We start from the raw sequence: 13,343 nt of genomic DNA on the forward strand, positions 1-13,343 counted from the left end.
AACCTACCGGGAGTAAATTGGTATGCCAGAATCCCTGGGACACTTGAGAGGCCACATGCGGAACTTATGCTGGAAATCATGGTGAAACATGGCTTGGTTCAAGTGGTCGAGAAACCTACGCGAATTCAAGGAAATTCCAGCACCCTTTTAGACCTCTTATTCGTATCGGAGAGTATATTTGAATATAATATTGAAGTGGTGGAAGGAATGTCGGACCATAAGATGGTTGTAGCCACTCTAAAAAATATAAGATGTTTAAATAAAAACCGGATAGCTCATGTCTATAATTTTAACCGAGCCGATGATACGGCCGTCTTAGATTATTTTGAATTGGCTTTAGACTGTATGCCGGAAGAAAATGATGTAGATAAATTATGGAGGTATTTTACAGAAGTGGTGACCTGTTCATTATCTCTCTTTGTCCCAAAAAGAGCTAAGCGTATACATAAAAGCAATCCATGGGTTTCTCGTGAGCTAATACATTTAAAACGTCAGCTACGTCGTGCGCGGCAACGAAAACCAAAAAATCCCGAAAGAATATTGGCCCTTAGCACTCAAGTTCGTCAGAAATTAAGAGCGTCTAAAACGTCTTTTTTTGCTACAACACTGACTAATTACCTTAAAACATCACCTCAAAAATTTTGTCGATACGTTGCCCGATCAAAGCCTTCAATCAATGGAATAGTTGTAAATGATACCGTGTGCAACAATCCACAAATTATTGCCCAAGAATTCAACACTTTTCGGTTCTGTATTCAGCCGAAGAGATGAGAGTGCTGCAATAGATCTAGAATGCAAAGACCATACTAATGATAGCATTTTTATCTCTGAAGAAGGTATAGTTGACATGTTGCTAAAATTGGACATAAAAAAGTCTCCTGGTCCTGACAAAATACCGAATGAGTATTTAAAGTGATACTGTGAATGAATTGCATGCTTCTTGGTTAAAATCTTTTCTCTGTCATTAATAAATGGTGCATTACCAAGTCAATGGTTATTAGCGAGGATAGTGCCTGTTTATAAGGCTGGAGACAGGCTAGACATTAGGAACTACCGTCCGATTTCCATAACCTGTACGGCTTGCAAAATCTTAGAACATATAATTAGTAAACAGTTAGTAGAATATATTGAAAACAATAACATTTTTTACAACAAACAACATGGTTTTTGAAGGCGTCTGTCAACTGTCACGCAATTATTTGAAACAATACACAGTTTTGCAGATGCCCTTAATTGTCGCGAACAAGTTGATGTCATCGCTCTGGATTTATCAAAGGCATTTGATAGGGTTAGCCATAGCAAGCTAATTGAAAAGCTTTATAGGTATAATGTAAATTCAAAAATTATTAAGTGGATTCAGGCCTACTTACACAACAGACAACAGTTTGTTGAAATAAGTGGCGAGTGCTCCTCTTTCCTTCCTGTATCATCAGGTGTACCTCGGTCCAATTTTGTTCCTACTGTATATTAATGATATCGCAACTGATGTACATCCTATGATTGAAGTGCAGTTGTTTGCCGATGACTGCTTCTTGTTTTGTCGCGTTAAGTGTTTCTGATCAAGAACGACTAAATGATGCTTTATGTCGAATTTATAACTGGTGTGAAAAATGGCATATGCAAATCAATTTTGATAAATGTGTTTGCATGACAGTTACGAATAAGAAAACTCCGTTGATGTTTTCGTACGCTGTAAATAATAATGTCATTAAGCGTTCCACAAAGGTGAAATATCTTGGCGTAACTATCACTAGTAACCTCAACTGGAATGAACACGTCGAAAACATATGTAGATCAGCCCAGCACAAGCTTGGTTTGTTACAGCGTAAATTGAGAGATGCTGCACCAGATATTAAACTTAAGGCATACACTACCATTTTTAGACCAAATTTAGAGTATGCTTGTATAATTTGGGACCCTCATCAACAATCCATAACAGATAAATTAGAGCGCATTCAGCGAATGACGGTTAGGTTTATTTTTTCTGATTACGACAAAACGCACTCAGTAACCTCCATGTTTGACAGGGCTGGTCTCACTACGTTGGCTGTGCGCAGGAAAATTGCGCGCCTTAAGTTTTTATATCAACTCTATCACAATAAGCTGAACCTGAATTACAGTTTGTATTTGAAGCCTCCTGGAAGGGTTTCACCACGAACTAACCACAATTACGCTATAACGCCTTATGTGCCAAGAGTTGATGTCTTTTAGCACTCTTTCATTGTCAAGACAATTGTTGAGTGGAATAACTTGAATTCTTGTGTGTTTCCGAGCAATAACAGGGTTGACTGTTTTGAAGAAAACTTGACTGCATTCTTTGCGTGAACTTTGTGCTCTGTATTCCCACCCTGTAACAGCCCAGCAGGGCTCACAGTATTGGAAATAAATTTTTAAAAACAGTAAAATCACGCAAAGTTTTCTTTTTCTTACTTTTTTTTTCCTGCTGTGGGCCAAGAAAGAAACGTGAGCAAGTTTTATCACAAGCACCATCCCTGGATAACAGCTTTTCTGAAATTAACTGTGCGGTGCAGGCATGTGATAGTTTAACCTCAACACGATGAGATTTGATTCGAACTTAGACATGATGCTAATTGTGAAAAGGTTCTGGCCAAAGTGCATCGAGTACAATGTTCTCTGTTTTGGGATAACCCGATGGCTCTGCTTGGTGGTGACAGGTGATACAAAAGCCGTAAAGGACCTCGCAAAGTATGAGGAGTACAGTCACCGCACAGTTTCAAGTGAAATCTCGTCCTTCAGTAACCTTGAAAGCCAGCACTTGAAGAGCACTGCATGCAGTGACCACTAGCCACGTAGATAAAGAGACGAACACAAAATTTCACCCATTCCAGAAGTGTCTGTTCAATAACATTAGGGGAATAAAAGTCCAGAAGGCCATCAAAGACTTCTTCAATGATAAGTGACCACCACAGATAAACAAGACCATCTTCACTGTGGTGCTGTGAGTGTTTAAATGTCAGATGATTTTTCAATGTTCAGAGAAATTCAAGTCATGACAGATTTTACTGTACAAGTGCAGTGAGATACCGAATGACAAAACATGGACTGTTTATTCATTAAGTTAAGCTTAGTTAAGCTTAGCATTTGTTTACCCCTACTATTTTACATACAAAAGTGTGAGGAGCCCTTTTTTTTTTTTCACAATGATCTTAAGATTAACCTGAGCACGGGAGTTAATGCCTTTCAAGCAAGAAAGAGATTCAATGTATGCAGTAGCCACTCTAGAATCACAAAAATATACGTATAGTCCAAATCCCTTTGTGGGGACAACCTTCTGTTTGGAAAAACTGTCAAGCCGAACTCTGACAGCCAAATGTAAAAGATGGCCCATGGGCAATGGTGGAACTTGAAACACAGAACACAGAAGAGCCACGCAAGCCCAGCATCCGCCCAGTTAACCAATTAACCACTTCATGTAATTCATTGCAACTTTTTGTGCATGATAAATATCATACTGAGTTTCATTATGAAGTGCCCCTTCTGCGCATTTACATGTATCATCACGTGTGCTTACTTCTTTTCCTCATCCCTTCCTGTACCACAACTGCAACCATTATACCAGAGATGTTCCAAAAGCAAGTTTCGTTATTTTTTTTAAAGAGGAGATGGTGCACCAGGTGAAACAAACAATTGCCATAAGTATGAACGCCTGTTGCTGGTTCAACAACGAAAGGAGCATCCGCAGAGGAAGAATGACGCTTGCACAAAGCGCCGAAGTAGAGAGAGTAGAAGCAGACCACGGTGCCCAAGGTTATTCGAATACAAATAGCAATGACAGACAGATGTGTGCTGACTGCATGGTCGCCAACAGAGGTGTGTGCTGTTATCCGGTACGAATGGGCACCCGTTCCCTGCATTGAAAACTGCACTCTCGGGACATCACTTCCAAAACAATACTAAGGCGGAGCAGGCTGTGCAACAATTTCTTGCATCGCAGGGCACTGAGTTTTACCAGAGTGGTTTCTTCAAAAGGATAGAAAGTTAGGCCGACATGGTAGGGTAAAGTTCGGCTTCTTCACACTGAATGCACACTATGAAAATGTCTCAGTGTTGGTGGCGACTACGTGGAAGAATAGTGCAAAGTGTATAGTTCATAATGCCATGGTGAATTTTTTTTCAGCAATGAAGTTTCTCTGTAAATATAAATGACAAAACATAATTTAAGAACGTCCCTCGTAGTTCTGGCAAGAATACAAAAATAATGAACTGTATGCCGTAAGAGCTTCGGGTTCAAGCTGTGTGCATCTGAAAAAAATATGTAAAACATCTAAACTTGACAAAACAAAGCTTAAATCGGCGTAATTTTGCATGGATGTATTGGAGATAATGTGGGTTCTCGACATCCTGATCAGTTGATCACGTTATGCTTTGTTTCAGGCATGTCAAAATGACGAATAGAATGCAGAGAGTGCAAGAGCCGAATGCATTTGAGATAACGTGGTCTCTCGACATCCCGACCAGGTGATCACGTTGTGCTTTCTTCCGGGCATGTCAAAATGACGAACAGAATGCAGAGAGCGCAAGAGCTGAATGCATTTGAGATAACGTGGTCTCTCGACATCCCGACCAGGTGATCACATTCTGCTTTCTTCTGGGCATGTCAAAACGACGAACAGAATGCAGAGAGCGCCAGAGCCGAATGCATTTGAGATAACGTGGTCTCTCGACATCCCGACCAGGTGATCACGTTCTGCTTTCTTCCGGGCATGTCAAAACGATGAACAGAATGCAGAGAGCGCAAGAGCCGAATGCATTTGAGATAACGTGGTCTCTCGACATCCCGACCAGGTGATCACATTCTGCTTTCTTCTGGGCATGTCAAAACGATGAACAGAATGCAGAGAGCGCAAGAGCCGAATGCATTTGAGATAACGTGGTCTCTCGACATCCTGACCCGGTGATCACGTGGTACTTTCTTCTGGGCATGTCAAAACGATGAACAGAATGCAGAGAGCGCAAGAGCCGAATGCATTTGAGATAACGTGGTCTCTCGACATTCCGACCAGGTGATCACGTTGTGCTTTCTTCCGGGCATGTCAAAACGACGAACAGAATGCAGAGAGCGCAAGAGCCGAATGCATTTGCGATAACGTGGTCTCTCGACATCCCGACCAGGTGATCACGTTGTGCTTTCTTCCGGGCATGTCAAAACGATGAACAGAATGCAGAGAGCGCAAGAGCTGAATGCATTTGAGATAACGTGGTCTCTCGACATCCTGACCCGGTGATCACGTGGTGCTTTCTTCTGGGCATGTCAAAACGATGAACAGAATGCAGAGAGCGCAAGAACCGAATGCATTTGAGATAATGTGGTCTCTCGACATCCCGACCAGGTTATCATTCTGTGCTTTCTTCCGGGCATGTCAAAAGGATGAACAGAATGCAGAGAGCGCAAGAGCCGAATGCATTTGAGATAACGTGGTCTCTCGACATCCCGACCAGGTGATCACGTTGTGCTTTCTTCCGGGCATGTCAAAACGATGAACAGAATGCAGAGAGCGCAAGAGCCGAATGCATTGGAGATAACGTGGTCTCTCGACATCCCGACCAGGTGATCACGTTGTGCTTTCTTCCGGGCATGTCAAAACGACGAACAGAATGCAGAGAGCGCAAGAGCCGAATGCATTGGAGATAACGTGGTCTCTCGACATCCCGACCAGGTGATCACGTTGTGCTTTCTTCCGGGCATGTCAAAACGACAAACAGAATGCAGAGAGCGCAAGAGCCGAATGCATTTGAGATAACGTGGTCTCTCGACATCCTGACCCGGTGATCACGTGGTGCTTTCTTCTGGGCATGTCAAAACGATGAACAGAATGCAGAGAGCGCAAGAACCGAATGCATTTGAGATAATGTGGTCTCTCGACATCCCGACCAGGTTATCACTCAGTGCTTTCTTCCGGGCATGTCAAAACGACGAACAGAATGCAGAGAGCACAAGAGCCGAATGCATTTGAGATAACGTGGTCTCTCGACATCCCGACCAGGTGATCACGTTGTGCTTTCTTCCGGGCATGTCAAAACGACGAACAGAATGCAGAGAGTGCAAGAGCCGAATGCATTTGAGATAACGTGGTCTCTCGACATCCCGACCAGGTTATCACTCAGTGCTTTCTTCCGGGCATGTCAAAACGACGAACAGAATGCAGAGAGCACAAGAGCCGAATGCATTTGCGATAATGTGGTCTCTCGACATCCCGACCAGGTGATCACGTTGTGCTTTCTTTCGGGCATGTCAAAACGATGAACAGAATGCAGAGAGCGCAAGAGCTGAATGCATTTGAGATAACGTGGTCTCTCGACATCCTGACCCGGTGATCACGTGGTGCTTTCTTCTGGGCATGTCAAAACGATGAACAGAATGCAGAGAGCGCAAGAACCGAATGCATTTGAGATAATGTGGTCTCTCGACATCCCGACCAGGTTATCATTCTGTGCTTTCTTCCGGGCATGTCAAAAGGATGAACAGAATGCAGAGAGCGCAAGAACCGAATGCATTTGAGATAATGTGGTCTCTCGACATCCCGACCAGGTTATCATTCTGTGCTTTCTTCCGGGCATGTCAAAAGGATGAACAGAATGCAGAGAGCGCAAGAGCCGAATGCATTTGAGATAACGTGGTCTCTCGACATCCCGACCAGGTGATCACGTTGTGCTTTCTTCCGGGCATGTCAAAAGGATGAACAGAATGCAGAGAGCGCAAGAGCCGAATGCATTGGAGATAACGTGGTCTCTCGACATCCCGACCAGGTGATCACGTTGTGCTTTCTTCCGGGCATGTCAAAACGACAAACAGAATGCAGAGAGCGCAAGAGCCGGATGCATTTGAGATAACGTGGTCTCTCGACATCCCGACCAAGTGATCACGTTGTGCTTTCTTCCGGGCATGTCAAAACGACGAACAGAATGCAGAGAGTGCAAGAGCCGAATGCATTTGAGATAACGTGGTCTCTCGACATCCCGACCAGGTGATCACGTTGTGCTTTCTTCCGGGCATGTCAAAACGATGAACAGAATGCAGAGAGCGCAAGAGCCGAATGCATTGGAGATAACGTGGTCTCTCGACATCCCGACCAGGTGATCACGTTGTGCTTTCTTCCGGGCATGTCAAAACGACGAACAGAATGCAGAGAGTGCACGAGCCGAATGCATTTGAGATAACGTGGTCTCTCGACATCCCGACCAGGTGATCACGTTGTGCTTTCTTCCGGGCATGTCAAAACGACGAACAGAATGCAGAGAGCGCACGAGCCGAATGCATTTGCGATAACGTGGTCTCTCGACATCCCGACCAGGTGATCACGTTGTGCTTTCTTCTGGGCATGTCAAAACGATGAACAGAATGCAGAGAGCGCAAGAGCTGAATGCATTTGAGATAACGTGGTCTCTCGACATCCTGACCCGGTGATCACGTGGTGCTTTCTTCTGGGCATGTCAAAACGATGAACAGAATGCAGAGAGCGCAAGAACCGAATGCATTTGAGATAATGTGGTCTCTCGACATCCCGACCAGGTTATCACTCAGTGCTTTCTTCCGGGCATGTCAAAACGACGAACAGAATGCAGAGAGCACAAGAGCCGAATGCATTTGAGATAACGTGGTCTCTCGACATCCCGACCAGGTGATCACGTTGTGCTTTCTTCCGGGCATGTCAAAACGACGAACAGAATGCAGAGAGTGCAAGAGCCGAATGCATTTGAGATAACGTGGTCTCTCGACATCCCGACCAGGTGATCACGTTGTGCTTTCTTCCGGGCATGTCAAAACGATGAACAGAATGCAGAGAGCGCAAGAGCTGAATGCATTTGAGATAACGTGGTCTCTCGACATCCTGACCCGGTGATCACGTGGTGCTTTCTTCTGGGCATGTCAAAACGATGAACAGAATGCAGAGAGCGCAAGAACCGAATGCATTTGAGATAATGTGGTCTCTCGACATCCCGACCAGGTTATCACTCTGTGCTTTCTTCCGGGCATATCAAAATGACGAACAGAATGCAGAGAGCGCAAGAGCCGAATGCATTTGAGATAACGTGGTCTCTCGACATCCCGACCAAGTGATCACGTTGTGCTTTCTTCCGGGCATGTCAAAACGACGAACAGAATGCAGAGAGCGCACGAGCCGAATGCATTTGCGATAATGTGGTCTCTCGACATCCCGACCAGGTGATCACGTTGTGCTTTCTTTCGGGCATGTCAAAACGATGAACAGAATGCAGAGAGCGCAAGAGCTGAATGCATTTGAGATAACGTGGTCTCTCGACATCCTGACCCGGTGATCACGTGGTGCTTTCTTCTGGGCATGTCAAAACGATGAACAGAATGCAGAGAGCGCAAGAACCGAATGCATTTGAGATAATGTGGTCTCTCGACATCCCGACCAAGTGATCACGTTGTGCTTTCTTCCGGGCATGTCAAAACGACGAACAGAATGCAGAGAGCGCAAGAGCCGAATGCATTGGAGATAACGTGGTCTCTCGACATCCCGACCAGGTGATCACGTTGTGCTTTCTTCCGGGCATGTCAAAACGACAAACAGAATGCAGAGAGCGCAAGAGCCGAATGCATTTGAGATAACGTGGTCTCTCGACATCCCGACCAGGTGATCACGTTGTGCTTTCTTCCGGGCATGTCAAAACGACGAACAGAATGCAGAGAGCGCACGAGCCGAATGCATTTGCGATAACGTGGTCTCTCGACATCCCGACCAGGTGATCACGTTGTGCTTTCTTCCGAACATGTCAAAACGATGAACAGAATGCAGAGAGCGCAAGAGCTGAATGCATTTGAGATAACGTGGTCTCTCGACATCCTGACCCGGTGATCACGTGGTGCTTTCTTCTGGGCATGTCAAAACGATGAACAGAATGCAGAGAGCGCAAGAACCGAATGCATTTGAGATAACGTGGTCTCTCGACATCCCGACCAGGTGATCACGTTGTGCTTTCTTCCGGGCATGTCAAAACGATGAACAGAATGCAGAGAGCGCAAGAGCTGAATGCATTTGAGATAACGTGGTCTCTCGACATCCTGACCCGGTGATCTCGTGGTGCTTTCTTCTGGGCATGTCAAAACGATGAACAGAATGCAGAGAGCGCAAGAACCGAATGCATTTGAGATAATGTGGTCTCTCGACATCCCGACCAGGTTATCACTCTGTGCTTTCTTCCGGGCATATCAAAATGACGAACAGAATGCAGAGAGCGCAAGAGCCGAATGCATTTGAGATAACGTGGTCTCTCGACATCCCGACCAAGTGATCACGTTGTGCTTTCTTCCGGGCATGTCAAAACGACGAACAGAATGCAGAGAGCGCACGAGCCGAATGCATTTGCGATAATGTGGTCTCTCGACATCCCGACCAGGTGATCACGTTGTGCTTTCTTTCGGGCATGTCAAAACGATGAACAGAATGCAGAGAGCGCAAGAGCTGAATGCATTTGAGATAACGTGGTCTCTCGACATCCTGACCCGGTGATCACGTGGTGCTTTCTTCTGGGCATGTCAAAACGATGAACAGAATGCAGAGAGCGCAAGAACCGAATGCATTTGAGATAATGTGGTCTCTCGACATCCCGACCAAGTGATCACGTTGTGCTTTCTTCCGGGCATGTCAAAACGACGAACAGAATGCAGAGAGCGCAAGAGCCGAATGCATTGGAGATAACGTGGTCTCTCGACATCCCGACCAGGTGATCACGTTGTGCTTTCTTCCGGGCATGTCAAAACGACAAACAGAATGCAGAGAGCGCAAGAGCCGAATGCATTTGAGATAACGTGGTCTCTCGACATCCCGACCAGGTGATCACGTTGTGCTTTCTTCCGGGCATGTCAAAACGACGAACAGAATGCAGAGAGTGCAAGAGCCGAATGCATTTGAGATAATGTGGTCTCTCGACATCCCGACCAGGTTATCACTCTGTGCTTTCTTCCGGGCATGTCAAAACGACAAACAGAATGCAGAGAGCGCAAGAGCCGAATGCATTTGAGATAACGTGGTCTCTCGACATCCCGACCAAGTGATCACGTTGTGCTTTCTTCCGGGCATGTCAAAACGACGAACAGAATGCAGAGAGCGCACGAGCCGAATGCATTTGCGATAATGTGGTCTCTCGACATCCCGACCAGGTGATCACGTTGTGCTTTCTTTCGGGCATGTCAAAACGATGAACAGAATGCAGAGAGCGCAAGAGCTGAATGCATTTGAGATAACGTGGTCTCTCGACATCCTGACCCGGTGATCACGTGGTGCTTTCTTCTGGGCATGTCAAAACGATGAACAGAATGCAGAGAGCGCAAGAACCGAATGCATTTGAGATAATGTGGTCTCTCGACATCCCGACCAAGTGATCACGTTGTGCTTTCTTCCGGGCATGTCAAAACGACGAACAGAATGCAGAGAGCGCAAGAGCCGAATGCATTGGAGATAACGTGGTCTCTCGACATCCCGACCAGGTGATCACGTTGTGCTTTCTTCCGGGCATGTCAAAACGACAAACAGAATGCAGAGAGCGCAAGAGCCGAATGCATTTGAGATAACGTGGTCTCTCGACATCCCGACCAGGTGATCACGTTGTGCTTTCTTCCGGGCATGTCAAAACGACGAACAGAATGCAGAGAGTGCAAGAGCCGAATGCATTTGAGATAATGTGGTCTCTCGACATCCCGACCAGGTTATCACTCTGTGCTTTCTTCCGGGCATGTCAAAATGACGAACAGAATGCAGAGAGCGCAAGAGCCGGATGCATTTGAGATAACGTGGTCTCTCGATATCCCGACCAAGTGATCACGTTGTGCTTTCTTCCGGGCATGTCAAAACGACGAACAGAATGCAGAGAGCGCACGAGCCGAATGCATTTGCGATAATGTGGTCTCTCGACATCCCGACCAGGTGATCACGTTGTGCTTTCTTTCGGGCATGTCAAAACGATGAACAGAATGCAGAGAGCGCAAGAGCTGAATGCATTTGAGATAACGTGGTCTCTCGACATCCTGACCCGGTGATCACGTGGTGCTTTCTTCTGGGCATGTCAAAACGATGAACAGAATGCAGAGAGCGCAAGAACCGAATGCATTTGAGATAACGTGGTCTCTCGACATCCCGACCAGGTGATCACGTTGTGCTTTCTTCCGGGCATGTCAAAACGACGAACAGAATGCAGAGAGTGCAAGAGCTGAATGCATTTGAGATAATGTGGTCTCTCGACATCCCGACCAGGTTATCACTCTGTGCTTTCTTCCGGGCATGTCAAAATGACGAACAGAATGCAGAGAGCGCAAGAGCCGGATGCATTTGAGATAACGTGGTCTCTCGATATCCCGACCAAGTGATCACGTTGTGCTTTCTTCCGGGCATGTCAAAACGACGAACAGAATGCAGAGAGCGCACGAGCCGAATGCATTTGCGATAATGTGGTCTCTCGACATCCCGACCAGGTGATCACGTTGTGCTTTCTTTCGGGCATGTCAAAACGATGAACAGAATGCAGAGAGCGCAAGAGCTGAATGCATTTGAGATAACGTGGTCTCTCGACATCCTGACCCGGTGATCACGTGGTGCTTTCTTCTGGGCATGTCAAAACGATGAACAGAATGCAGAGAGCGCAAGAACCGAATGCATTTGAGATAATGTGGTCTCTCGACATCCCGACCAAGTGATCACGTTGTGCTTTCTTCCGGGCATGTCAAAACGACGAACAGAATGCAGAGAGCGCAAGAGCCGAATGCATTGGAGATAACGTGGTCTCTCGACATCCCGACCAGGTGATCACGTTGTGCTTTCTTCCGGGCATGTCAAAACGACAAACAGAATGCAGAGAGCGCAAGAGCCGAATGCATTTGAGATAACGTGGTCTCTCGACATCCCGACCAGGTGATCACGTTGTGCTTTCTTCCGGGCATGTCAAAACGACGAACAGAATGCAGAGAGTGCAAGAGCCGAATGCATTTGAGATAATGTGGTCTCTCGACATCCCGACCAGGTTATCACTCTGTGCTTTCTTCCGGGCATGTCAAAATGACGAACAGAATGCAGAGAGCGCAAGAGCCGGATGCATTTGAGATAACGTGGTCTCTCGATATCCCGACCAGCTGATCACGTTGTGCTTTCTTTCGGGCATGTCAAAACGACGAACAGAATGCAGAGAGCGTAACAGCCGCGCTCAGGAATCGCTTGACTTGCACCACACCGGGCGGACGAAGCGCAGCGCGAGTGCCAAGGGCCAATCGAGCTCAAAACATGCAGGAAATCACACGGCGCCAGAGGGTAGTAAGCCTAAAAATAAATATCCAGTGCGGTTGAAACAAACCTAGTACTACGCCAGCTCCTTAGCTAGACGAGTGTCTAAAGAAAGTTCGAAATACGTGGGTCGGAACAGAGCACTTTCAGAAGCAATCGACTGACACTGGCACGAAGACAGATTCGCGTCCAGCCGACCCACACGCGTTTGATCGAACCGATCTGGTCCAATTGCCCAAAGACGGATGTCGTTCCATGAGGACGCTTCCGCGAAAAGCCCGCGATCAGCGTATACACGGAGTAGCCCGATTATCACGCAGCGAGATTAAGAAGAGACCGAGAGATTAGAAACGAAAGATCATAAGCGATCTGTGCGTCTACCAATAGTGATAACTGCCTGCTATCTGCAACTCGAAAGCAACGACCACTGGGACCACTACGAGCACTTTGTACGATTCCAATCAAAACGAAGATTTAAGTATATCGCGACCGGCAGCGGCGCAGCTTACCTCGTATTTTCCTTAAACCAGAGGAAATCCGAGACGAAGAGTCATACTCAGCTCGCAAGTATAGCAATGCGACAAGTGACAGCGGAACACTTTCCCACGAAGTCCGATACGGCAACACGGCCAGCACGGTACTGCGACTGCTGCGACCGCACTCAGCGGTAACGATTAAGACTAGGCACGTAGTAGTTTAGCACGTATGGGATGTGGTACGACATTTGGCACACTGATTTATCGCCGCACGCAGTTGAATAAAAGACATGCAGAAACCTCTGGCTGGCAACATCGAGGACGGACGCCTCGAAACGCCGAAAGTGTACGCAAACCACTCGTGAGATGGCGCTAGCATTGTGTCAACTGAGTCAGCAGCGTACAAAGCTCATATGTCAGGTTTGAAAAATATATTCAATTTAATAAAGTAGAGAAATATACTTATTGTGGCACAAATTTTTAAAATATTGTTGCAGGAAGAAAGCAGGCCCACGAGTGTAAAATAACGTATATTTACAAGTGGCGAATGGGCAGGTTGCAAGTGCATAGGCGGCGCCCTGTCTTTCCGACCCCTAGCGCCATCTGACGA

General features: G+C 46.4%; 1 protein-coding gene across 4 annotated transcripts in view; it reads right to left on the minus strand.

Annotated features, from left to right (window-relative positions):
• LOC135918012 (BTB/POZ domain-containing protein 7) overlaps positions 1–13,089 on the minus strand; it is a 140,530-nt gene extending 127,441 nt beyond the window's left edge. Inside the window, exons 1-2 of one of the 4 annotated variants that reach the window (XM_065451678.2) lie at positions 12,767–13,089; positions 8–69 (exon numbers count right to left, since the gene is read on the minus strand). In XM_065451678.2, the coding sequence (XP_065307750.2) occupies positions 8–57 (50 nt within the window). In that variant the 5' untranslated portion in view covers positions 58–69; positions 12,767–13,089. Of the gene's footprint in view, positions 1–7; positions 116–12,422; positions 12,481–12,766 lie in introns of those variants that run through there. The other 3 variants (XM_065451676.2, XM_065451677.2, XM_065451679.2) reach the window with 3 other exon arrangements.
• Between the last annotated feature and the right edge of the window lie 254 nt (positions 13,090–13,343).

Source organism: Dermacentor albipictus, chromosome 7 (genome assembly GCF_038994185.2).
Source record: "Dermacentor albipictus isolate Rhodes 1998 colony chromosome 7, USDA_Dalb.pri_finalv2, whole genome shotgun sequence".
Lineage (NCBI taxonomy): Eukaryota > Metazoa > Arthropoda > Arachnida > Ixodida > Ixodidae > Dermacentor > Dermacentor albipictus.